Source organism: Rhinolophus ferrumequinum, chromosome 8, assembly GCF_004115265.2.
Source record: "Rhinolophus ferrumequinum isolate MPI-CBG mRhiFer1 chromosome 8, mRhiFer1_v1.p, whole genome shotgun sequence".
Classification (NCBI taxonomy): Eukaryota; Metazoa; Chordata; class Mammalia; order Chiroptera; family Rhinolophidae; genus Rhinolophus; species Rhinolophus ferrumequinum.
In genome coordinates this window covers 2,473,224-2,499,927 of record NC_046291.1, presented here as the reverse complement: position 1 = coordinate 2,499,927, position 26,704 = coordinate 2,473,224, and the positions used below count along the sequence as shown (strand labels likewise).

The window sequence follows — 26,704 nt, the reverse complement described above, 5'->3', positions numbered from 1 at the left end:
CCTCCCTGCTCCTCATGACCCATCCTTACCGGCCAGGCCATCTGAGCCACCTTTCACTTCCGCCATCCCTTATGTCTCGCATTTACTCCAGTTCCTCACTGGGCCCGTGTGTCCTGTGCTGACTGCTGAGTCTCCCAAGCAGCGAGCTTGTTTGTCCCCGCGGGATACCCAGTGTCTGCACCTTGTGGGGGAGGGGAAGCAGAAGCGCGGCCTTGGCCTTCTGTACACCCCACAGCCCCCCATGCAGGCCCCCGGCAGGAGTGGGCAGAACCTACGGAGCTGGTGGTGCCCGGGTGGAGACCCAGGTCCCTTGTCTAGAAGACCACACCTAGTTTTTGTCCATTTGGCGAACATTTCAGGAGCGCCCGTGCGTGGGTCGCGGGGCTCCGTCCCCCGCCCTGAGCCCGAGGGGGCAGCTCCGGGGGAGGCTTCCGCAGACTCCGCGCGCCGCTCACCCTGAGGCGCAACCCTCTCCGGCCCGGGCCCGCGCTTCCGCACACTGTCCCGGCGACTCGCGTGGGTTGGGTCGCGTGGCTGGTTCAGCCTCCTCCCGGCAAGGCGGGCGGCAGGTGCTGGCCCGCCCCGCTCCCCTCCGGGTGGCGCTCACCGCCGCCCCCGCCCGGCCGCCGCCCCCCGGAGCCGCAGTGGGCCGGGCGGGCCGCCTCCCCCCGCTCCCGCCCCCGGCGCGGCGCCGCGGCGGCTCAGTCCTCGGCGGGGCGCGCGGCGGGCGGACCCGGCTCGGCAGGCACCGCCATGGCCCCGGGCCTGCGCGGCCTCCCGCGGCGCGGCCTCTGGCTATTCCTGGGTGAGTAGGGCCGAGGTCCCGGCCACCCCGACCCCCCGCGCGGCCACCCGCCCGGCGTCGTCGAGGGCACTGGGTGCGCCCCTCGAGCGTCCCCTCGGCTGGCGGGCCGTCTGGGCTCTGCGGCCCGGGCTCCGGCTCGGCGGGAGGCCCGGGGCGCGGGCGGGGTCCGCGCAGGACAGCGCCTCGGTCTGGGGGCGAGGAGCCGCTTTGGGGGCATCGCGGGGCGCAGGGAGTTCCGAAAGGCACGGGGCAACGTTGCCCCGCACCCCCGGGAGCTCACTTGTTTTCAGGAGGAAAACTAGGACGCGCGGGCTGCCTGCCCCCTGGCCCGCACCTCTGCGCTCTCCGCTGAGGCTGCGGCACCGCCAGCTCGGGCTTCCTTAGGCGATGGTGTGTGTTGGCAAAGTGTGAGAGCGGGCACCGGGCAGATTGCGTCCTGGCGAAGCACAACCACGGCTCTTTAGGTAGAAATTAGCTAAAACTGAACACCTGGCAGTTGCGGATTTGCAAAGCAACCTCCCTGGGATGCCTTTGCCGACTTCCAGCCCATTTCCACGGCTCCTGCGCTGGCTGGTGACCTGGGCTGCTGGCTGGTAGGAGTTCTGAGAGGGACTCTGGGTGAGGTCGCAGGCGGCGCTGCCTTCCTCTTTGGGAGACATTATGAACTGAAACACAGTACCACGGTGCCGCGGGCTCCGCGAAGTGGAGCAAGCAAGCATCTTCACTCCCTGTGCAGTTTTCATAAAATGCTAAGAAACCTTTCTAACCTGCTTTAGCTATTGCACTCAGTCATGTATAATATTCAGTTACCTTTTAATAAAAACGAAATAGGTCGTTTAAGTGGAGCAACCCAGTGGCCCCCAGAGCCATTACCGGTACCTGTGGCCTTTCCCCACAACAGAAGCACCTGCTGAAAGGTGCCCCTCTGCGTGGGTACTGGTGACGGGGTGACGGGGAAGCAGCTTGGGGTCATGTGGCTTGTCCTGCAGATGGCCCGGGCTCTGGAGGACAGGGGCTGAGGCCTGGCCATTGCAGACCACGGTACACGCGCCAAGGAGTGAATCTGGAGGAACACTTAGCAGCTGCTTCAGGATGTCACCTGAAAACAGATTTTGCCACTTACGTGTTTTGGCTGAAGCTATGTGTAAAGCAGCATCTCCGAATATTCTCTTCTTTTGTGTTGCGGTCCATTTGGCTTGACATGGAACTTAGTGTTTTGGTTTCCTTAAGAAATGAATGTTTTCTGAGCAAGGCAGAGAGCTGGGCTTGTCCTTTTTCTTTCTTTTCTTTTCTTTTTTTTTTTTTACATAAATAAATGTTCTCTGCTGGTGTCCAGAAGCTGCACCCTCTAAAGCGTGTGTAAATAAAACTGTGTCATGATCACATATAAAGACCTTCCTTGTTTATCAAGAAAATGATGCATGTTCTGGTGAAAGTCCAAAGTCCTGTGATCGCACGTTTTTCCGAGTGGTCTGCCTAATGTTGTATCGTGGAAGAAATAAGCCCAACTTTATGAGGTTATCAGTAAGTTCCTGTGGCCGGAGCCCAGCAGGAATGAGTGGAATATGGAACACGCAGTGTTTCCTGCCCAGTGGGAGCTTACGGTGATGCAGCGTGCTGCCCAGAATGGCAATGTGGGGTTTTTTTTTTTAAGTATGCTAGTCTGTCGGTTCAAGGGCTTCCTGGAAGGGCTTTACACGCAAGCTCCTTTTTAATTCAGTCTGCTTGCTTTGTGCATGTAGTCACTAAAATCTATTGTTCATATGATTTCTTTTTGCTCCGGGTTTCGTGCAGGCTTCTGTTGAGTGGCGTGACCACATGCATTTCAAAAGTCTTGTACACAGCCACTGAAAAGTTTGTCATCAGTCAGAAAAGGGGACATTTCCAGACAACCCAGGGTCATTCTGTGACTACGTCGTCGTGAGCTCCTGTTTTTACGAGCCCACCTCAGGGGGGTGCTGGCTGGCACTGACTTGTGTGACCTGCTTTGTCATCTGTCTACCTGTCCGGGGAAACGTGCACCTTCCCGGGGGTCATCCTAGGGTTGTGGGGTTCTCCTGCGAGGCTGTGTATTTATATAAACACAAGTAGAACTGTCAGTAACCTCCTACGACATCACAGGAAATGTTATATATGTGACTACTTCAGAGTGCCACGCTTCGGTGAATCTGGAGGTAGTTCCAGTCCTAGAGCCCAAATCTGAAGAAGTCCCATTTGCTAATCAACTCAGTGTGTCTGTTTAGTCCCCTGTGTGTTAGCTGGACGGAGACGGTGCGGGATTTTCTCCCGTCCACAGGCACACGGCAGCCTGTGTGCGTGTTGTCAGGCCCAGGCCAGGCTGTTTACGTCCACACGGAGGTAGCGGGAAGCAGCACGACCAGGAAACGCTCAGTGGGAGTCCTTCAGGGGACGGCCCCCTGGGAGAGTCTCTGCCCCTTGGTTCTTTCTTTCCCAGAATGAACTGATTCCACAGCTTGTACTCAGTTAAACTTGCGGCTGGCAGTGTGTGACGCAGGAGGGAAACTGTGTGGTGTCAATTCTAGCCCCCAAGAGTGGAGCCCCACGGGTGTGGCTTCCCAGGCCCCTCCTTCAGGAGCAGAGCCAAGGCCCACCTGGCGTGCTGGGCTCTCCCCTCAGTGGGCGCTGACCCAGGCCCGCCACGGGATTGCCTCTGGGAGGGCGCGGGACTCAGGCTGTCCGCAGCCCACCACACCAGAGGGGCCCTTCGCCCCCAGCCCCCGCTCCCAGGGGGCCATCGGCACACCAGCCCGCACCCTGCCCTCAGGACAGGATGGCCTTGGGCTGGATAACGTTACTAGAGAATTCATGTGTTTTCTGTAAGGAGGGTTATGTCAATACAGGGAGTAGGAGGGCTTCCATCTGAACAAGCCTGCATTCATTTTAGCATAATGAAGTTATTGTTGTCCGTGGAAACGTTTTTTTCCCCCTAGGATTGTTTTATTTTAGTATTTTCTTTGACAACGGAAGATACCGCTTCAATCATCCTTTAAAGCACGGAATTGTTGGTGGAGCAGGGTCCATGAGCCAAGCCTCGGCAGGGGACCGGGACCCTGGGGCCCAAGCATCACAGCCAAGAGGCTTGGCCAAGAGGCCAAGCCTCTTACTTTGGCCTCATTAGGCCTCACAGTGTCTCCTTTATTTTGCTCTCTGATGGCTCCCTACCCAACATGTGAGTTCCCACAGTGGATTCTGTGAGACCAGAGACCCAGACGTCCTCGTCACCCACCTGGCCCCACATCACTCTGCCCTACACTCGGTGTCCTCCTGTCCCACAGGCCACCCACCCCTCTCCTAGATGACTGCCCGCCTCAGGAAAGCCTTCCCTGGCCGCCCGACCTCCCCTCGCCCTGGGAGGGTGACCTCCGATGCCGCCTGCACGTCCCCCTCAAAGCCCCATTACACCACACTGGCAGTGTCCCCCACTCGTACCACGTTGGACCCAGGTCACTCCCTCCCATCAGCAGCTCCTGAGTGAACGGAGAGTCTGCTGGAAACCAAGCCACAGAGAAGCAGTGACCCAGCCCACAGCCTGAGCAGCACCCACCCCTGCTCCCCAAGGCTGCACCCCCACGCCCGCGAGGCCGACCAGGAAGAGTCCTGAGCCCTGGACATCACCTGGGAGGGCAAAAGGCCTACATGTACCCAAGCAGGAAGTTGGATAATAATGCCTGCCACGTGGTCACACACTGGCCAGTTCTGAGCTGGGATAAAAGCAGTTCGTATGTCACGAGAGACGAGGTCTAGAAAGCAGTCAAAAACAGAAAGTGGGTGACACTGACACCTAAGGCTGGCTCTCTGTGCATGTGTGTTTATCGGCTCTGGAAGATTCCGTGGGATCCGTCTGTGAGAGGAAAGAGGGCTGCTGGCTGGGCAGATAGCCAGAGAAGGGAACACTGGGGAGAGCCCTGAACCGTTTCTCCTGGATCCTTCTTTCTGCCGCACAACACGAGTGGGTCATTCCGGTAGACAGACGGCCTGCAGGCTGCCCTCTATAGGCCGGGACAGCCCCTCCCACGGAGGATGGCCCAGCACGAAAGTGGTGGGGCCAGGGCTGAGAAGCCTTGCTCCACATGGTAAGTGCTGCTACTTACCTAGAAGGAAATAAGCTTCGGGGCAGGGCTGGAAGTGGGGACCAGGACCCCGAAGCGCTTGGGAAGAGTGGCCCAGATATCCAGGGCAGCTCTGCAAAGGCGCTGGTTGTTGGGACTTTGTTGGAAGCTTTTGTGACTGAGCGGGAAGGGGGGTGGGAGGGAAGGGCATTTGGACCCAAGGCTGGTGCTGGAGGGCCGGGTCCTCTGGGCCAAGGTGAGCAGCCCCGATGTCCCTGCAGGCAACGTGAAACCTGCAGGATGTTGAGGGTGGGGAGGGGGGCGAGATGGACCGTGTGGGTGAAAAAGGCCCTGGGCTTCGGTGCCGTGGGGTGGGGGCAGGAGGCCAGGCGGGAGGCAGGAGATGGAAGGAGTGGAGAGACTCCGGAGAGTTCCAGAGGTGAAAGGAAGGACAGCCGTGGGCTTAGGTGTGGGAAGTGCAGAGGCAGGACCATGGACAACCAGCTCCACAGCCAGGTCGGGTAGGAGCCCGCACTCCGCAGCTGGGGCTTCCAGGGAAAACCCAGCCCCCAGTCAGGTTCAGATTTCAGATCAATAACAAATTGCTTTAGTAGAAGTATGTCTCAGGTAACATTTAGGACATACTTATATTGTTTAAAAACATTGTTTATCTGACATTGAAATTGAACTGGACGTCTTGTATTTTTATTTCCTAAAGCTGGCAGCCCAATCCAGCAGCCACGTTGGGTTAGATGTCCCGGGGACACTCAGGGACGATGGCAGGTAGGCAGGTGTCTGCACAAGCCCAGGGCTCAGAGGGAGGTGTGGCCAGGAGAGTTTGCGGTGAGAGCTTTGGGTGGGAGGGATATTAAATGATTCTTCCTTCGCGTCATAAAAACCTATTTGATTCATCGGGAATGTCCACTGGTTTTCGAGCTAAATATCCGTTGGGATTTGAGTGGTAATTGCATTAATTTATTGATTGATTGGGGAGGATTAATATCAAGACCACCAGTTCACAGAACAGCCGTCTGTCCCGCCTACACCCCCTGCAGATCACTTGTTCAGTTTCTAGGAGTCTCGTGCTCCTATGGGGGGGACATTTTCCCCAGTTTATGTTCTGGTCACTGCCGGAATGTAAGGAAGCTCCTCCTGTACATTTGTTTCTTGTTTGACCTCCCTGTACTCGGCTTCCAACAGCGCTTGCTTCTGGCTTTGTTTTCATTCTTCTCCCCTTGGCTTTTCAGCCAAGAAGGGCCATGGTCTCACCTCCTCCCAATTTTGACTCTCCATTTGGTTCCTGCTGCGGCTGGGGGGGGCAGCTCTGCTGGGTGGGGAGTGGCCCAGCTGCCTGCCTGCCTCCCTGCTGAGGGCAGCAAACCTGAAACCTCCAGTCTTCTTCCTTTGAGCAAGATGCTTTTTCATTTTATTTTTGCTGGGGTGGGAGAGGGGTAGAGAATGAGGCTCCTCGCCTCATGCAAGGTATGTTTTTATGATGTTAAAGAAGAATCGTTTAGCATCTCACATAGCCTCCTGTCCGGTTGTGAATTTGCTCTGTGGCTGGCAGGCTGCTGGCCCTGGTGAGTTGTGATCCAGGTGGAGGGAAGGTTTGCCAGCGTGACGCTTCCTGTGTGTCTGGGGCCAGTGGAGTGCTTCTCGGGTCCCTGCGCAGACTCGGGTATCTGCTGGCCGCTGTGCATTTTGTGCATTGTGAGTTTTGCTTCACTGTTCCTAAGGGAGATTGTTCCACACTTTCTTTGGTGGCTTTTCTAACAGCACTGGGTCTTCCTGAAAGAGTGTGTGACCTTTCATCCTTTCTGTCTGTGCCAAAGTGGTTTGGATGGTGTGTGAACGGTCTATTCCTTCCAGGAACTGCATGAAGGAGCTTCATTTTCACCCGCAAAACCACGAGCTCGGCCCCTTTTTGGTGGTGAAGATAATTGAGACCCTTTTCAGTGTCTTTCATGGCACAGTCCACGTGGTTTTCTGTCTTACGGCAGTGATGTTGTCTCCTATGTTCCCATGAACTCGTCCGTTTCATCCGACACGTGGTCATAGATAACCATCTTATTTTCCTACTCCTCCCTGTTTCTGTGGACATTGGCCCTTTCTCGGCCCAGTTTTAGGAATTATTATTTTCACATTTCTTAATCAGAAATGGACAGTGGTTTTGCTCTGTTCACTATCTTTTCCCCTCAGAGAACCAGCTCTTTTTCCCTGAATGCGGAATTCATTTGGTTTTACTCTTTCTTGTTTAGGAATGAAACTTATCCAGTCCGTCCCCACTATGTCCCCTGAATTTCTTTCTGCTGTTGGTATTGTCTGGATGTTCCGTGTTTGTGGGTTTTATTTCCGATGTACCACATAGATTATTTGAAAGCAAGTTTTTAAAAAGCCCAGTGGCTCAGGCTTTCTGGTTTTTCCCTCGGCACTTGCTGCCAGTCTTACTGCACTGTGGTCCGGGAGTGAGCACAGACCAGCGCGACTCAGCGTGTGTTTGGCTTCCTTCTGGCCTGGCAGGATTTTCCCTTTGTAAATGGCCCATAAACCATGGAAGAGCGTGGACGTTTGGCGTGTTAGGTGCAGCCCTCGTGTTAAGCTATGTGACTTAGGTCCTGTGCCCTTTTTATTTTCGTCTTCCAGCTCTGTTAGGGGCTATGAGAGCTGGTTGAAGTGTTCTGGGGCTGAATTCCTGTGTGCTCCCTGCGGCGAGAGATGGGAGGGAATTCACACGCGTGGGCCCTCCCAGCACGTCTGCATGGCCGAGTTCTAATAGTGGGGCCTTCTTTATCCCAGCCATTGCTTTTTTTAATGCTCATAAAATACACATAAAATTTATCTAAACCAGTTGAAATGCACAGTTCTGTGGCATTAGATACATTCGCATGGCTGTGCCATCACCACCACCATCATCTCCAGAACTTTCTCATCGTCCCCAGCTGTGACTCTGTCCCCATTAAATGTTCACTCCCCATTCTCCAGTCCCGAGCCCGGGGCGCCCACCCTGCTACGCTCTGTCTCTGTGAATGGACTGTTTGGAACTTCATCTGAGCAGAATAGCACAGTGTGTGTCCTTCTGTGCCTGGCTCGTGTCACCCAGCACAATGTCCTCCAGGTCCATCCCTGCTGCCGCACGTGTCAGAATTCCCTCCTTTTTAAAGCTGAATGATAATCCCTTGTGTGGACGTCCTACAGTTGTTTATCCGTCTGTCAATGGACACTTGGATCTCTTCCCTCTTTTGACTGTTGAGAGTGGCGCTGCTCTGCATGTGTGTGTGCAAATGTCTCTTTGAGACCCTGCGTTCAGTTCTTTGGGGTTTGTACCCAGAAGGAGAATTGGGGGATCACGTGGTACTAGGAAATTTAACTTTTTGAGGAGCCGCCACACTGTTCCCTGTGGCTGCACCATTTCGCCTCCCACCGCAGTGCCCAGGGCTCCACTTTCTCCGCATCCTGACATCACCTCCTCTCTGTTATTTTGACGGTACCCGTCCGGATGGGCATGAGGCGCCACTCATCGCTTCTCAGGTGGAGTTTAGCTTTGTCGGGGTGACACTGTGGCCCATCATTCTTTAGTCTCACATTGCCTGACGCCACTGCCCACCTTTTGGATTCCACTTCGTTTTTTCAACCTGACTTACTGTCCCATTTTCTTGTCGATTCAGGGGACACGTTAACAGGTCCCCCACACCCAGCACAGAGCAGGCACTCGAGGTGGGGAGGGAAGGAGGATGCAGTGTCTCTGGGCCCGAGCAAGGGGACCCTGTGCTGGAACTGCAGCCTGGCCAGGAGGGTCAAAATCAGGTGACAGTCCGGACAGCCTGCGTTGTAGCAAGTTGCTGTTTGAGGGGGACATGAAAGGGCCCCAGGCGGACTTTCCTCTCCTCTCTCGGCCCTTGACTGGCTGTCCAGAAGATGGCTGTGGGTGGGAATTCCTCTTGCCAGGGTTGGAGAGCTTCCTGGGGGGTGGGCGGGACCTGCTAAAGAGAGGGCTGGTGACAGAACACAAACACTGAGACACTGAGCCAGGGGGAGGGAGGAGGGAAGCACCACAATGGGGAGAAGCCCAGGGACCAGGTGGGGAGAAGCCCAGGGACCAGGTGGGGAGAAGCCCAGGGACCAGGTGGGGAGAAGCCCAGGGACCAGGTGGGGAGAAGCCCAGGGCCCAGGTGGGGAGAAGCCCAGGGACCAGGTGGGGAGATGCCCAAGGACCAGGTGGGGGGATGCCCAGGACCAGGTGGGGGGATGCCCAGGACCAGGTGGGGGGATGCCCAGGACCAGGTGGGGGGATGCCCAGGACCAGGTGGGGTGCCGCCATGGACCAGGTGGAGGAGCGTGAACAGACTGGTGGTCCATGCAGGGCGTGCCAGAGGTTGCCTCCCAGCTCCACTGCTCCTGGGCTGTGTGACTGAGCAGGTTACTTAACCTCTTTGGGCCCATCTGTCCCCATGTGTAAATGAGAGAATAGAAATACCTGTCATGTTGTTTGTTTGAAAGGATTAAATAGTCGAATGCCAGGGGAGGGCTTAGGACAGGGATTGGCCATGTGAGCTGCGGTTGTCACCATCCTGGAGGGAGCTTTCCCAGCGTGTGGCAGTGGGCGGGGAAGCAGGGAGTCTTCTGGAATCAGTGTGTGACTGATCCTCCATTCTTTCCATTTCTACCCAACCTGCTTCCAGAAGGAATATAGGTGGTGGCTCTTGATAGAGACGCAGGTATCATAAGGTACCAAGGTGTGATGTGGCATAGATCCCTGTACCAACGCCCACTAAGGGAGGACAGAATTCACAGGGTGCTTGAAGGGCTGGGGAGAGAACCATCTCTGGAGACTTTGGTTGAGGCAATTGAGGCCCAAACCACTTAGAGCTTTTTAGAAGCCCCGGAAAGTCAGTGCTCAATGGCCAGGAGCGGGGTGTCCCCCACCACACCCACCTCTTCGGTCATGGTGCTGTCAGCCCCCAACATTTCCAGAAGCTGGCTGAGGGTGGGCGCTGGGTGTGGAGGAGGTGCGGGCTCCAAGGCCCACGGTCGGTCGGCTGGTGAAGGTTTTCCTGGCGATTACAGTGTGGACCAGCGCACACGCTCAGAGAGCACTCGGCCGCGCAGGGCGCAGGGGGTGGTGGTTCGCCGGGCCTGGAGGGTTGAATAGGAGTTTTACTGGACTCAGTTTTTTATTTTTCAGTTTGTTGTTGGTTTGGTTTTGGTTTTCTTTTTTCAGAACAGCTGAGGAAGGCTGAGGGCAACGTGTTTGAACCAAGGTCTGTTTACGTCATTCTCTGAGGCACTTGGTGACAGGTGGGCGGGTAGCTTCATGGGGATTGGCTTCTGAGTGGCTGTAAGCAGGGGAGAGCGGAAAGGGGGTGATTCTCTGGCCACTGGCCCCGATGGGGTGAGCAGAAGATGATTCATGAGAACCTGCAGAGCAAGGGCTTTCCAGTGGCAATTAGAAAATCTGGCAGACAGAGACAATATTTTATAAAGTGTTTGTGGAAAATAGAGGCGAGCAGGAGGAGCAAGATTGCCCATAATGGTGCCACTCAGATAACCCACTCTTGACATTTCCGTTGAATTTATTATTTTTAAACAGCTTTATTGGGGTATAATTGACACAGAATAACTGAATATATTTAAAGGGTACAATTTGGAAGATTCTGACATACGTGTACACAAGTGTGGACTCAAGACAGTGTGTGTGTTTATCCATCATCTCTGAAAGTGCCCTCTGTCATGTCCCCCTCCTGTCCTGTCCCCCTCCTCCTCGCCTCTGCTGGCCCTGGGGTCAGAGGCCCCTGAGTGTCCTGTGAGTTCCCATTTTGAGGTTCCCATTTCTCAGATACACTGTGGCCAGTAATGAAGAGGCTTGCCCGAGTCCCCTGAGGCCTCCTCTGTGCCTGGCCTGGAAAGTTCGGGGTGCGGGGGTCCCTGGAGGCCCGTGAGCTCCCCACCCCCACTCCCAGCTCTCAGGCCACAGTGGGCGCTCTGTTGTTAGCCCCCAGCCTGTCACTCAGACCAGCAGGCCTCCCACTGGCCTGCGGCCCTTGCCCACGTCCCACCCCCTCACCCCACACCTCCCTCATCCCAGCCGCCCCCAGCTCTGGGAGGAGGAGGATTTGGGGTCTGTGGTTCTCTCTTTGCAAATATGCTATTAGCAGCAGCAGGACGGGCCTCCTGCCAGGTGTGCAGGCCCAGACCAAGGGCGACCTGAACCGGGACAGACTCTTCAGTCCACACTGCCGGGCGCTCACCGCTGCTTAGGCGCCAGGTGCCAGAGGTCCAGATGCAGCTGCCCCGCAGCCCCGGAGCCCAGGTCCCCGTGGGGAGACCGGCCGCCCTGCCTCTCCGCCCCCATCACTGTGCAGAGGGACCCTGCAGCCCTCTCTCCTCTCAGGGGCGCTTTCCTGCTGTGAAGATGGGGAGCATTCCTCTGAACCCCCAAAGGAGCACTGGGTTCCCAGGGGTGCACACGCCGGGGAGGGCTTCTGTCCTGACATGCGCAGGGAGGAATGCGTCTGCTCCCAGACTTTTAAAGACATGAGTGATGGATGCTTAGATTTGCGGTCACACAGCAGCGGAACCCAAATAGCTGCTTTCAAAACTTTTGGCAGTTTTATTCCATTTTAAAACTGTAATGTCTCTTTCCAGTGAAAGAAGCCCCATCAGGACGGTTTAAGACAAGTGTGTCGTTCTCCTAAACAACGAGTGGTTCCCAGACCCCCAGCAGCTGGCCCCCTCTTCCCAGTTGTAGGAACTGCAAAGAAAACGGCGGGGCTCTTCTCTCCCAGGGCAGGAAGGAAGGCGGGGTCTTTGTCCCCACGGAGCAGGAGTCCCGCCCTTGGTGGGAGAGAGAAGTGAGAGATGCAGCATCCAGAGGGACCAGCCCAGAGCCAGGCCAGGGTCCGGGCCAGGCAGCAGACCCCCCCAAGCGTGAGCGCTGAGGCTGCAGGACAGCGTGGCAGGCGGCTCTGGTCTGTGGGCCAGAGGACGGGGGAAGAGATGACATGAATACATGGGGGCGCGGGGAGGGGGCACCTGAACAGGAGGGATTACAGACAGGGACTCCCCTCTCAGAGCTCAGGCCAACCTGGAGGAGGGGACGGTGGCCCTCCTGGTTCCCAGCAGCAGCACTCCCTTGAGGAGGTGGCACTGCCTCGCCCTGGAACTGGCTCTGTGCCGCCTGTTTTCCTGCCCTCCAGGGACTGGGGAGTCACCACCATCCTTGTAGGAGGTCTGTTCAGTGCCACGTCCAGCCCGGTGGGTGTCCGTTGTGTGCAGCCAGAACCCTGACTGCGGTCCATGGTCATCTCCGTTCTCCCTAACACTGGCCCTTCCGGAATGGGAGGGGAGCCCCCGCCCCCAGCTTCCTGACCCTCCTGGGGCCAGCCCGAGGCACCCGCCTCACAGCATGTCCACTGCTAAACTGGTGTCACCGGCTCGTTCATGTGACTGATAGTAACGCGCAGAGCTGCTGGGTGCCGGGGAGGACATGTGTGTGTCAGAAGAGTGGGAGATGACGGGGCAGCGGAAACAGTTCTCAGAACAGAAACATCCCACCCGCCCAAATGAGGCGCTGAGGAAGCTGGGGGCAGCTGAGACCTCAGACAAGGAGAAAGAGGGGGAGGACAGGCCGAGTGTAGGCCTGGGGGTTGCAGAGGAGGGTGTTCAGAGGGGGAGACAGGGTGGGTGCCGGGAGCAGTGAGGGGTTGGGGACCATCCGGGGGAGACCCTTGCATGAGGCTGGCTTGAACCGGTGGCTTGGAGCTCCTTCCTGGAGCCTTGGCACTTCACCTCCTCTACAGGTGGGCTTTCTTGGGATATGTCGGTGGGGCAGGTGGAGCCACTGGCAGAGGACCCTGCGCAGCCTGGGGCGTAGGAGGTGACCAGCTTCTGGACCCTAAACAAGACGTGGGAAGGATGCCACCGTGCCTTGTAGAGGCAGACAAAGTGGACGTTGGGCCTGCAGAGGAAGTGGGAGGGGGGTTTGGGGGGCTGGGGGGTTGGGGCCCAAGGGGAGCACTTTCCTGCCTGCCCAGCGTCCCCCAGAGCTTTGGGGACGTGAGTGAATTTTGACTGGCGCAGTGCTCTGCTTGACCAACAGCTTCCAATTTCGATCGTGTATTCACTGAGGAGGGAGGCTCGAAGGCATGTCATGTCACAGTTTGTCGGCTGCGGGTGACAGTCCCTGAGGGATGTGTGGACAGAAGAGCCCGGACCTCAGGGAAGGCCGGTGGGGGGCGGGGGGCCGAGCCGGGAGGTGACAGTCCCCACACACTGTCGTTGCAGTGCACCACCTCTTCATGGCCACTGCCTGCCAGGATGCTGAGTACGGCGCCCTCCTCCAGGAGCTCTGCCTCGCCCCGTTCAAGGTGGACATGGAGGCCATCGGGAAGACCCTGTGGTGCGACTGGGGCAAGACCATCGAGTGAGTCCCATGTGTCCCCTGGGGGGTGGCGCGGGGCGGGGGTGGGGGCCTTGGGGCCGCAGGGCCTGGTGAGAGGATTCCACCGGAGGCCATGGTGACAGGTTCTTCACCACAGTCCAGTGTGACGGATGGGGGACAGATTGAGAGAGAAGGAGGTGAGTGTGGACAGTGAGGGCATGAGGAGGCCACTTTGTGATGACCAGAGGTCTTGTACAGGGGGCCTTTGAAGCGGCAAGAGATGGAGGGTCCCCGTATGCGCCATGTCCCGTCTGAAATGCTTGTGGCCCCTCCAGGTGCAGGCGTCTGGGGGACCACGGAGAGCACAGCTGAGGGCCCGGGGGCCTTGGGTGGCCGAGTCTCTGTGACAGGGATGTCCCTGCTTGGTCCCCTGGTCAGGCCAAGTCCGTCCTTCCCACGCTGTTCAGGGCTCAGAGCTCCCAGGAGTGGTGGGAAGCTGTCACTGGATGGGGTGGCCTGCAGCTCCCCACCAATGGTGTCTGCACGGAGCCCGTTCTGCCCTGTGACTCGGTAATTCTGTCAAAATGCCTCTCTTCCCACCCCACGGTTGGGAATCGTGATCGTTCGGGCCCAACACAGTTTGCCGTCATCAGAGCCTCATGGTGATACAGCTGGAAATAGAAGCATTGGGGGGTGGGGCGGCTAGGAAACTGATTTTACTTAGAAAGAAAATCAAGTTAATGGAGGGAGCAAGAAACAAAAGCCCCCAGTGTAACAGCATCTCTGCAAGTCAGCTGGGGCCTCCAGCCCCGGGGTCTGGGGTCGGCAGGGTCAGGGCCCAAGACTCCCCCCCCAATCCCTGGAAACTGCCAGTATGTTACATTGCACGACATGTGTGTATATTCATACCAGGGGTTTTGATGTAACCTGTGCAACCATGCAGACGTGCAGATGAAAACAGGCGTGGGTTCCCCTTCGCCTCGCTGGAGGGAACATTCTCTGTAACAATATTAACTTCAAGGCGTTGGCTTGCGAGGTTGTAGGGCCTGGCAAGCCCGAGGCCAGTCTGCAGCCTGGAAGAGTCAGCTGACTGCCGGAGGCCCCGCCCACAGTATCAGAGATGCTCTGTGACTTACAGCCAGTTTAGTACAGACGTGACCCACGTCTGCAAAACCCCCGGCAAACCAGGTCAGTGTCTGGTTGAATAACTGGGGACTGTAGTCTGGGCAAGTTGACGCAGGAAAGTAACCACCACCTGGGGTTCTGCGAGTCTAAGCTACATTCAGAGGGAGGTTCGGAGACGTGCCATTTGCCCTCATCCCGGTTGCCTCAGCACCATGGCTCCCTTTTTCACCCCATCTCCACTCACTGGGTAACCGATCTCATTAGTTTCTGCTTTTCCTTTCTCGTATTTCTTTTGCACAAATGAGCAGGCATGTGTATTTCTTTTTTCTTAAATCTTCTTCTGTCTTATCATGTTTCCCCGAAAATAAGACCTAGCCAGACAATCAGCTCTAATGTGTCTTTTGGAGCAAAAATTAATATAAGACCTGGTCTTATTTTACTATAATATAAGGCCGGGTATGATATAATATAATACAATATAATATAATATAATATAATACAATATAATATATAGTATCAGCTATAATATAATATAATATAATATAATATAATATAATATAATATAATATAATATAATACCGAGTCTTATATTAATTTTTGCTCCAAAAGACACATTAGAGCTTACTTTCCGGTTAGGTCTTATTTTTCGGGGAAACATGGTCATGAAGTATAGTATAATATGGGTATTCTTTTTGCGCTTTGGTTTTTTTTTCACATAACAGTGTATCCTGTAAATCAGAACTTATCAGTGCATAGAGAGCCTCTTCATTCATTTTTACAGTTGGATAATACCCCACCGTGCTTAGTTTTTTAGCCGCTTTCCTGAGAAGGGGTATGAGAACAATTTTCCAGGTTCAGCTGAGTGTTGAATGAATGAGCCTGCTGACACAAGCGTTTTCATGTTGTTGGAGCTTTACCTTCAGGGTACAGTCCTAGAAGTGGAATTGCTGGGTCAGCGGGAAGAGCACCTGTCATTGGTTAGGTCCTGCCACCCCCACCCCCCAGAAGGGCTATACCAGTTTCATCCCCACCAGCAGTGTGGGGGGACCGTCTCCCCATAGCCTCGCCAACAGATTTTCCAGACCTTTGAATTTTCACCATGTGATAACGGAGAAATGGTGTCTCAGGGCTGTATTAATTTGCATCTCTCTGGTTATGAGCAAATCTCAACATCTTTCCTGTGTTTAAGGGCCATTCTTACACCTTTTTGGGAATTGTTTGTTCATGTCTTTGCCCGTTTCTATCAGTTTTCTGGCCCTTTTTAAAGAGCTCTTTATATGTTAAAAGAGACGCTCGGCCTTTGTCTGCAGTATGCATTAGGTATTTTCTCCCGGTGGGTCAGTTGCCTTAAGACTTTGTTTTTGGTGGTTTTGTTGCCACGTAATTTTTTTCATGTAGTCACATGCATCTGTCTCCTGTCACCTCTGGATTTGAGTCACAGTTGGAAAGCCTCTCTCTATACCCAGTTTCAAGAGGAATCCACCCATGTTTTCTTCTCGAGCTTGCATGCTTTCGGTGTCACATCTAATCTCCGGTTCTGTCTAGAGTTTATTCTGGTGTGCAGTGTGAACTGTGGAGCGAAAGTTACCTTTTTGCAGGTGTGCTGCCCAGCGGTCCGTCTTGCCCCCAGGGATCTGAGATACCGTCTTCATCTGTGCCAAACTTCTCTGTACACTTTGCCCTTTATAAACAGCCGCTTTTTCAAACCTTCCTTGTGTTACCTGCTTCTCCAACATTCCTTTCTGCTCCAGAACCAGCAGTGGGTTCCACCTACCGAATGTTTACTTCATTGCAAGTCACCTCATCCAAGAAGGGTTCATTATGACAGCAGTGTTTATTAAGCATTTACGACCGTGTGTGCTGGGCCTAAGCACTTAACATGTTACCTCATCTAAGTAAGCAGCGATCTCGGGAGGAGGCAGCACTATTGCCATCCCCCGTGTCTGCCCAGGGTCACAGCTGTAAGGTCTTTGAGTCCGAAGTCTCAGCTCTTGACACTCCCTAAGGCACGAGGTGGCGCCCCCTGACTCGGGAGGTGTGGCATGCCCTGTCTTTGTAGGAGTGTGGCTCCCTGGGAGGTGGATGCTGGGTTTCGGTGGCCATCTCGGCCCCTGCCAACGTCCAGCGGGCCTGGGGAGGTCCACTTGCGATGCCAAGCCTGGTGCTCGAGCCAAGGGCTGACTTTCCAGGGTCTGGGGGTGGGGGGTCTCAGGGTAAACAGGCTGGTTCAAATGGCTGGGTGAGAGGAAAAGAGAAGAGGACCCCAGAGAAAAGGCTAGGTACAGCGAGGAGGGAGGGGCCACGTGTCCAGGCAGGAGGGCCATCCTGGTGATGGGCGCAGCGTCCAGCAGGGGAGCAGGGCCCTGAGGTGAGGGACGGACAGGCAGAGAGGCAGACAGCCGGGGCTGGAGGACTGGGAGCCAGGACTGTGGCTAAGGGTGCAGGGCAGATGGGCTCAGCAGGGCAGGCCCCCTCCGTGCCCAGGCCACGCCCATCGTGTCCCCAGGGGTAGTTCATTAAACTGCAGCCCTGGTTTGCTCATGGAAATTTAACGTAATTTAATGTAGTAACTGGGACGCTAATCGAGTTGGGGGAGCTGTAGAGAACAAGGAAAATGTGTCATCAGGAGCTCTCATTTCCAGGGGCCTTCCTGTGAGTGGGAGGGAGAGAAGAGCAGAACAAGGGAGGAGAAGACTCTCGAACACAGGGAGCTAGAAAATGGTGGGTGTCAAAGTGACTGCATGTCGGGTTTCCTCCCCAAGACAAGAAAGGCTAGCGGGTTTCAGAGGTCGGAGGCCCCCTGCTGGCCCCCCCTGCACAGTGGCAGGCTCAGCTGTGTCACCTGGAGCAGGGGAAAGATGTCAGAGACGGCCCAGGCCTCACAGCTCAGCGCCCCCAGATCCCACCTTCACCTTCGGGCCAGTGCAGGCGCCCCTCCTTCCCTCTGCCCTAAAGCTTCCGCGCTTGCAAATGCTGGTGTGTCCACCTCGGCTCACAGCAGCTTCGCTTACACAGTCCTGGGTTCGAGGGCCCCGGTCTCCATGGCTTGCCTCCTGGGGGGCCCCCTCTGCTGTGCTGACCCCATGATGGGCCATGAAGAGCCCTCCATCCCAGCCTGAGAAGTGGCCCCACTGTGAGGCGGGGCCTGTGGCCCCAGGGAGGGGCAGCGGCCCCAGAGAGGGGCAGCATAGCGTGTTCATGGAAGGACCCAGAACAAATGTTTAGCATGCCAACTACAGTGCAGTTCCTCAGGCAGGGCGCTGACCCTCAGTTGGGACCCTCTCCCCCCCCCCCCCAGAATCCCCTCTGCTGTGGGAACAAAGGGCCTTCTTTTTGTCCCATCAAGAGTCAGTGGCCCCTCCATTGAAACAGCTGCTTCTGTTTTAAATTCTAACAGGAACTGAGAGCGAGGCATCTTTCCTCAATCCTGGGGTCACACTCCCCAGGGGTCCTACTAAGCGCAGCTTACCTCCCTGAGGCCTCAGCGGGCCATGCCCAGGTGTCTGGCAAGCTGGTCACCAGAGCCCCGCGGGGATCGGTGGCTTCCAGCACAGCCAGGGCTTCAGAGCCGGCTGCGGTACCCTGGGGGTCTTCACCTGCCCTGGGACTTGCCCACGTTCAGACGCCCCGTCCCCCACTGCTGCGCACACCTGTGTGGGGAATCCTTGTGTCACCAGGGCCCACGCTTACCCCTTCTGTCCCAGGTGCACAGAAAGTGGGTAGCCGACCCTGACCTCTCCTGCCTCCAAGGAGGGGCTGTGCCAGGACAACTGCCCACCCTCCCTGTGAAGCCAGGCTGGTCTACGGAGGATGTCACTCCTGCCCCTGGGCCTGCAGGGAACGGTGGACACAGCTTTCAGTAGCTGGGCAGGGCCACCCGGCCTCCCCAGGGCCCACCTCTCAGGGCTGCTTTCACCTTCCCCATCAGTCTTCTTGGCGTGTGTGCAGGTGGAGGGGCCGCCATCCTGTGGGGGTTGTGGGCAGTGGGGAGGAAAACCTGGGCTGGGCCTGGAGCTCTCCACAGCCTCCCCTGCAATCCATTAGGGTCAGGCTGCTGGGCCAGCGAGGCCAGAGCAGCCCAGCCCAGGCGGTGGACAGAGGCCCCGGCTGGGACAGGGAGGCATCTGGGACTCAGTGTTTGCTGGTGGGCGGAGGGAAGCGGGCAGACCCACTCCACCCACTCAGACACCTTCCGGGCCCAGCCTAGAGGGCATCTCAGCAGAGCCTGCGGGAACGCCGCTGCTCCTGCCTGAGAAGGGTCTGCAGGCAGCACCGAAGCCCAGCACCACCCCTGGCCCGGCCAGGAGCTGGAGGACGTCTTGGCGAGGACAGCGATGACAGAGGCCTGTCTGTCAGGCCCCTGGCCCTGTCTCAGGAGCTCAGCCTGGCTGACCGGGGAGCAGAGCCAGGGCTGGGCGATGGGACCCGTGACCTGGCGAAGGAAGGAAGGCGCCATTGGGGACGGTGCACCCAGACCTGTGCTCACAACACAGGGGGCCGAGGGGGCGGAAGGGTCTGGGATCCACTGTCCTCCACTATGTGCCCAGAGCCGGGCCTGCGGCAGGCAGGCAGGCAGACATGGGAGGAGTCAGAGGGACCCCTGGGGCCTGGGGGAGGTCCTCGGATCAGGCACACAGCCCCACCTCACCAGCAGGCACCCTGCTTGCTGTGTCCCACCAGCCAGAGGAACTGTCTTCCTTCGGGAGGTGGGAGGCCCTTGCGTCGGGGTTTGGCCTGAGTCGGCATTCCTGCTCCCTGGCAGGTTCTGAGGGTGATCCCCAGAGGGCCTGGGGATGCCCCCCTGTTGAGCTGGGGGGCTAGGGAGGGGGAACCCCATTTCCTTTCTCAGAGAGATCCCAGGGAAATGCGTCCGCAGAGGCCAAGAGCCCAGGAACCCCTCGTGGTAGGGGCAGCGGGAAGCCAGTGAGAAGGCCTGCAGGCCCCACTTTTCCACGCCCACGGCCACTGCATTGTTCTCAGCTTCCCTCTGTCTCCAGGGCTCTGTCTTCCTGGCCCTGGGAGAGGCCGCAGATGCTCCCCCAGGCACAGTGGTAACTGAGCCCCGGGCCTGCTGTGCCGTCACATGACTAATTGCCCTGTTTTGCAGGCCCCTCCGTTGGGGGATGAAATCAGGCCTGCGTGTCAGGACATAGAAGTTCAGAAGCAGGGCGACACTGAGCAGATCCTGGTGGGAGCAGAAGGAAGGGCAGGCAGGTGGAACTCGTCCTGGTGACAGGGGCTCTCTGCATGGCGCCTTCTGGCCCCATCTGCCCCCTGGACACAGTGCTGGGACCCTCCCGACAGCATGAAAGCCCCAGGACTGTCGGGACTGTGCAGGAGGCTGGGCCAGGCGTGCTCACCTCGTTGACGGCTGCCACCTGGGGCTGTCACACGGAGGGAGCAGGACAGCCTGTGGTAAGAGAGAAGCACACGGGTGAAGATGTGCTCTCGTGGGCAACATCTTGTGGTTCACGTGTGGTGACGTCACCCCATGGGGACAAGAGCAGATGTCCCTTCCTAATGCTGACCTTGACCCCAGCACTCATCCTGCCCCCACAGGCCCCGAAAGCCCAGTCACGGAGTCTCCCAGCGTCCATCCGTCCATTGGTGGACATCTCCCAGGCGCACACAGGGCCAGGGACACTCCCATTGTGAGCTGGCCTCCAGGGAGCTTTGGCACAGCAGCCCGCCTTCCCATGACACTCGGAGGACACCTTTCTCCCCAAGTGTCCTACGGGACTTAATCCTGTGGGACATACTCTGGGACAGATGCTTCCAAGGCCTGAGTCCCCTGTCCTCCCAGCTGCCTGTCTCAGCCAACAAATGAAGACCCCATTTTCTTAAATGTACTCTACTTTTGGGTAGCAAGAGAGGGCAGGTTTCCCCTCGGTGCCAGGGCCACGTGGGGACAGCCCGGCTCAGTCACATATCCTGATTTCTCAATCCTACCGTGTTTCCCCGAAAATAAGACTGGGTCATATACCGTATTTACCTGAAAATAAGACCGGGTTTAATATTAATTTTTGCTCCAAAAGATGCATTAGGGCTTATTTTCAGGGGATGTCTTTTTTTTCATGTACAACAATATACATTTATTCAAATACAGTCATGTCATCTCTTCTGGAACACCGTCATAACGTACTAAATGCGTCTGTCTGGCTGACGATCTGAACTGGGCTTATTTTCGGGAAACACGGTACTTATGTTGAGCCAATTTCTGGGTTCCTGATATTATAAATAATGCCGCTGTAAGAACTTTTGTACATATAGCCTTTCTTTTTTTTTCCCGACTAATTTATTTGTTAAGAATTCTTGCAAACAAGTTTACTGCAGCACATGCTATGAACATTCTAGGCTCCGTATGGGTTTTGCCCAGTTGCCCTTTTAAAGAATTTTACTAGTTTATATTACCAGCAACCCATGGAAATATCTATTTCCTCTCAGGTTCATGAGTATTGAGTTTGTAGAGATTTAATTTTTGCAGGTTTAAATGAGGTTTCCTCTTCTGTTGTAATTTACCCGTCTTTGGCTGTTAGAAGGTTGAGCTTTTCTCCTCCAGTTGTTGGCAGTTTGTTTTTTCTCAAGTGCAAATGATCTGAGCATACGAAACCTTTGCTATTTATTGTTTGAGTCATGGGGCTGGTATTTTTGGCCTTCTTTTACAGACACTTGGATCTTGTAGAGATTAGCTGTTTGTCATTTTGTTCTAAATATTTTCTCTTCATGGTTCAATTTGTGTCTCTTTTGATGGTATTTACGTTCCATGTTTTATTTAATCAGTTATTCATTTAACGCATGTGTGTCTCCACCGCTCGGGTCTGTGATGTTGGCACAGCCCTGTCTGTCCCACACATTCAATTCTCGCAATTTTGAGAGTCATATGGCCACGATATAATGTTCTGTTTCTATTTAGTTGTTCTGTGTTTTGAAATAATGTTTGTCCCCTGAACACGCTGGGTAGTTGCATTAAGACATGAGTTAGAATTCATTTCCTTCCTCCGTCAATTATCCTAACATGATTTGTTAAGTCAGATTTCCTACCTCCACAGTCTTGTCATGCTTAGTTTAACACATGATGCCTTCTTGCGTGCTTTAGCAGCTATTTCTATTTCAATTAACTTTTGCTTACATTTTGGGGCCATACCCGACCATTTAATTTACTGTGGCTTTATAATATTTTCTACAATTTAGAAGACCTCATCCTCTCTTCGTGTGTTCATTTGCATCATATTTCACATTATATTGGCTTTCTTTGGTCTATTTTTTGCCTAGTTTTCAAAAAAACTGAAGAACCACTTTGCCACATTCCATAAAATGTCAGACTAAGGTTCTGAGATGGCCAATCAATCAGTCGACTTGGGAGAGCTGTCCACTTGCAGGTCCTTTCCCTGGGAGCACAGCCGGGCCCTGTATGTCCTGGGGATTGGCAGCTGGCCTAGTTGGATTGATAAGTTGTCACGTTAGGGTGCTAACTTGTAACAATCAGTCCGAAAACCCTCCTGGAGCTAGTGGACCAAATGGACCAAATGTGGGGCTCGGAGTGGGGAGCCGGCTGGGCACGAACCCTGCTGATTTCCATCGCTGCTTGAACTCTGTGGGCCTCTTTCCTCCCCAGTAACATGAGTTTTTGTTTCATGAACAGTTCCTGATTTTCTTCTGCATGAGTGTCCTTAATCAGGTGTTAGGATTAGGAGCACCTACACAGTGGCATAGCCGTGCTAGATGACCGATGGAGTCAAGGGTGGGAAATAATTTATGTGACATGAGAAGTATTTATTCCTGGGAAGTTTGAATGAATTCATCCCTAAAGCCGTCGGGTCTACGTGGTCTAGGGGACTTTTCCTCCAGTGTCTTCCTCCACAATGGGTTCATTTTGACTTTGTTGTTGGCTGTTTATATTTCAGTTTTGTTTATTCAGTCTGTTTCCTTCAGATTTCTCATTAACTCATAATGACACATCGTATTCCCTTAAATGTGCAGTAGCCTATATATGCAAGTTTTGTTTTATCAGTAAGTTTTTCTCCTTTTGTTCTTTGTTTCAATGCCACCTCCTCCATCAAAGGGAAATGAGGCTGCCCACTTTTTCATTAATTGTGCCCACTTTTATTGTCTTGAGAGAATGGGCAAGGTTTTACTCAGAAAATGTATTTTAAAATTTTTTGGCTTTAACTTTTATCATTCACTTTTCCCCCTTTTTTCATTTGTTAAGAAATATTTGCTTCTTCCTTAAGATATAACTTAGATGTTTATTTAGTTCATCATTTTTTTCACCTTTTTAAAATCATAATAAAAGCATTTGAAGCTGTGATATTTCTCCTAAGGGCCTCATTCATCACTTTCTGTAGATTTTGATGTGTCCATTTTCTTTCCATTGATTTTCTTTTGTTTTTTCTTTAATTAAAGTTTATTGGGGTGACAATGGTTAGTAAAATTACATAGATTTCAGGTGTACAATTCTATAATACATCATCTATAGATCCTATTCTGTGTTCACCACCCAGAGTCAGTTCTCCTTCCATCACCATATATTTGATCTCCCTTACCCTCATCTCCCACCCCCCACCTCCCTTACCCTCTGGTAACCACTAAACTATTGTCTGTGTCTATGAGTTTTTGTTTCTCATTTGTTTGTCTTGTTCCTTTGTTGTTTTCAGTTTTATATCCCACATATCAGTGAAATCATATGGTTCTCTACTTTTTTTGTCTGACTTATTTTGCTTAGCATTATAATCTCAAGATCCATCCATGTTGTCACAAATGGCACTATTTCATCTTCTCTTAATACCTGAATATGTATTCTCCAAAGAGGACATACAGATGGCCAATACACATATGAAAAAGTGCTCACCATCACTCATCATCAGAGAAATGCAAATAAAAACCACAATGAGATATCACCTCACCCCAGTCAGAATGGCTATCACCAACAAGACAAATAGTAACAAGTGTTGGAGAGGCTGTGGAGAAAAAGGAACCCTCGTACACTGTTGGTGGGAATGCAGACTGGTGCAGCCGCTACGGAAGGCAGTGTGGGGGTTCCTCAAAAAATTACGAATAGAATTACCATATGACCCAGCAATCCCTCTCCTGGGTATCCACCCAAAACATCTGAAAACATTTATCCGTAAAGATATATGTGCTCCAGTGTTCGTTGCAGCTTTATTTACGGTGGTTAAGACATGGAAACAACCACTGGTTTTCTTAATAGACAGTTATGGCCTCCTTGACTTCCCTTGTAAGACAGTTTTATCCTTAGGCAAGTATATTTTCATTCTCACATGTTTTCTTTCTGTGTGGTTCTTAATCTCTTCTCTTGATGTAGTGAAATGAGTGTAAGTTCCCCTTCTGTATTTTGACTGAGATTTTTCTTTGAGACCTGGCATGTGGTGGCCTTCTGTGAACATACCGTGGATACCTGAAGTCGGTTCTGTTCATTCTGTTTCATTCCCACCAAAACAACCATGAATTCTGCATTGTCATGTTATGCAGCAACCTCATGGGTTTCTGAAGTTTTGTGTATTTGATGATGGAATATTAGATTCTTTAGTTCTAGTCATATTTATTGTTTCTGTTTCCTTTTTCTAGCAGGGTTTTACATATACATTTACTCCATTTCCATAGCATTTAGATTCCATGTCATGATGCTGTCATTATCAACTATGAAATGCCATGGCATCTCTCCTCATCACACTGAGTGGTTTTTGCTTGAAATTATTCTTTACCTCATATTAACATTGAAATCCCAGTATTTCAACTACTTGAAATTTCGCTCTTTTTAATCTTCTGAGGTAATCCTAGTTACCTCTCTTGCAAACAGCTTATTGCTGGAGTTCACTTTTCATCTGGAGAGGGACGAGCTTTGTGACAAAGGAAATTACATCCTATTTGTCCTTGATGTTCTATCTTCTGGCATTCCATTTTTTGTTTTGATTTTTATTTTTCCACGCTGATTTTTTTTCCCCGTTTCTCCCCACTCTTGAAACACGTATGTTTTCCTTTACCTTTTAAATAAGGTTGAAATATTGGCAAGCTCTTTTTCACTCAACCAGCCATGAAATGCAAAACATGGATGTTCTGATTGCTGTGATGATTTTTTTACATCGTGAAACCACGTTTCTGGCCTCCCCTGGACGAAAGAGCAGGAGTCTCTGTCTCTCCCCATCTCCTTCCCCACCTTTTCTCCATCCTTTCCTCCCTCTCTCCCTCCTTCTCCTCACTGATTTCAGTTAGTGTCCTAAAACCCACTCTCCTTTCTGTCATCCATTTTGGTCTTATTTCTTACACTGCCTTGTTCTGGCTTCTATCACTGGCAGCCCTCCGTCTGCCAGGGCTCTTGGTCACTTATCTTTGCAATTAGGCTGTTAATTCAAACTGTCTCATTATTTTTAACCTCATCGTTCCCTTTTACAAGTAGCTTTTAAATTCAGGCAACCATGTGAAGTAGATCCAGAAATAAGCCATGTGATTAATACGTTCTCAGAATTCAAACATTTCTAAGGAGCTTTTTGCGGTCTTTGTACCTGAGTGGCCTTGGCAGGTTAGTACATGGATGCTGAGCAACCTCGTTTTCTGAAGTTCCTGGAGCTGTTGCTCCATTGTGTCGAGGTTTTTATCATGTTATCAGAGACGGCAGAAGAGATTTTAATTTATTTTGTAAATATGACCTCCTCCTTTCTGGTGTGGTTGGTGCAGGTTGACAAAACCGGGGGACCGGGAAGAGACAGTGAAAGCGGGGGGCAGGTGGAACCTGGCCCAGAGCCCCTGGGACTGTGCAGGGGGGCGTCTGGTGGGGGGCCCTCTGGGCAGCTCTCATGACACACGTGCTCAGACCCTGTGCCGGGGATGCAGGCTGACGGGCAGCACAGTGTGATTACCCTCCAGCTGGTCCCGGGAGCCAGGGGGGCTCTGACGCCCTGCGGGATCCCTGAGACACTTATTTCCCCATGTCCTCAGCTTCCTGATACACTGAGGCTGCTCCACAGTCCGGGCTTGTGTCCCAGGATGGTTTTGAATCACGGAAAGCCCCCATGGCCGTCTGGAAACGTCTCCTGTGCGGGGGTGACAGCAGCTTCCATGCCTCCCTGGGCACGTGTTCACAGGAAGGCCGACAAAGTGTCACAGGCCCGGGGCCGGGGTGCCTGCTCCTGCGCAGCCTCAGGCATGGTTCGTCTCCTCTGAAAAGGGAAGTGAGGGCACGTGGCACCTGGAAGGGGTTCAGAACCAGATGCTTATTTCGGCGCAGCAGCTGTTTGTTGAGGCCAGTGGTGTGGCTGCTGGGGAGCCCCTCACACTCCCTGGGGGTGAGCCCCAACACTAGGTGGGGACTGGCCCCAGCCTCCAGCCCTCCACCCGGTGTTAGGGCCTCCCCTCAGGAACCTGGCGAGAGACTACCACCTTTCTGGCTGGTATGGCCTTCTGCCCAAGGTGAGGACAGACAAGAAGCTGTCAGGACACAGTGAAGCTCTCCTAGTAGCACAATGAGCTGCCCCAGGACAGTGCCACTCTGCCCAGAGGTCACCTTCTCAGGACCCTGGGGGATTCAGGCCTCTCACCCTGCCAGCCTAGCCCACCCTGAAGACCATGCACCCCTCCTAGGGAGGGTCCTCAAGGGCCAGGAAACCGACAAGGACGGGGAGGCAGGGCGTGAACTCAGGCCAGTGGCTCCACAGCCCTCTCGTCCACTCTGCCTGGACCTTCTGGCTTGGCAGAGAGTGCGCCTGAGCCATGGGCGGCCACTGCCTGCTGGAGACGAGACCCGGGCTTCCCCCGCCTTTCCCAGGGAGGAAGGGTCCTGTGACCCAGGCCCCAGGGCACAGCAGGCACCAGCCAGGTTTCTGCCTCAGTTTCCTTGTTGTCACTTCAGGCCCCTGGGCAGCTCCTACTGCAAGTCCGGTCCTGGGGATGGTGAGCTCTGCCTCCTGCTGCGTTCATTCCTTGGACGTGGGGGATCATTTCTTGGTGTCCCTCTCCCTCTGGCCTGGTGGCCTGCACATCCGACAAGACCAGCGGGGCCATTTCTGTCACGTCCTAGCAGCCTGTTTGGAACCAGGCTCAGACTCAGTCCACAGGTGAATGTCTCAGCTGCTGGCATCTCAGTGGGCCCAGCAGGTTAAGAGGCCGAGCCTGCCTTCCTGCTTTCCTTCCTTCCTTCCCTCATGCACAGCCACACAGGGCCATGTCTCTGGGAGACTGAGAAATGGCGCCTGTCCCCACAGGGCTCCCCGTCAGAGGCGGAGGCTCACCGGCAGCTGTGCAGCCAGAGGTGCCGTGAGGGGGCTCCTCAGCCTCGCTGTGACTGCCTCCACTGGGCACGGGCACTCACACCCA

At 54.0% G+C, this 26,704-nt stretch overlaps 1 protein-coding gene across 4 annotated transcripts in view; it reads left to right on the top strand.

The window, feature by feature from the left end:
• Positions 1–692: 692 nt before the first annotated feature.
• RAMP1 (receptor activity modifying protein 1) overlaps positions 693–26,704 on the top strand; it is a 38,353-nt gene continuing 12,341 nt past the window's right edge. The window contains exons 1-2 of one of the 4 annotated variants that reach the window (XM_033112827.1): positions 693–805; positions 13,156–13,294. In XM_033112827.1, coding sequence (XP_032968718.1) covers positions 754–805; positions 13,156–13,294 — 191 coding nt within the window. In that variant the 5' untranslated portion in view covers positions 693–753. Of the gene's footprint in view, positions 806–4,753; positions 4,900–6,316; positions 6,456–13,155; positions 13,295–26,704 lie in introns of those variants that run through there. The other 3 variants (XM_033112828.1, XM_033112825.1, XM_033112824.1) reach the window with 3 other exon arrangements.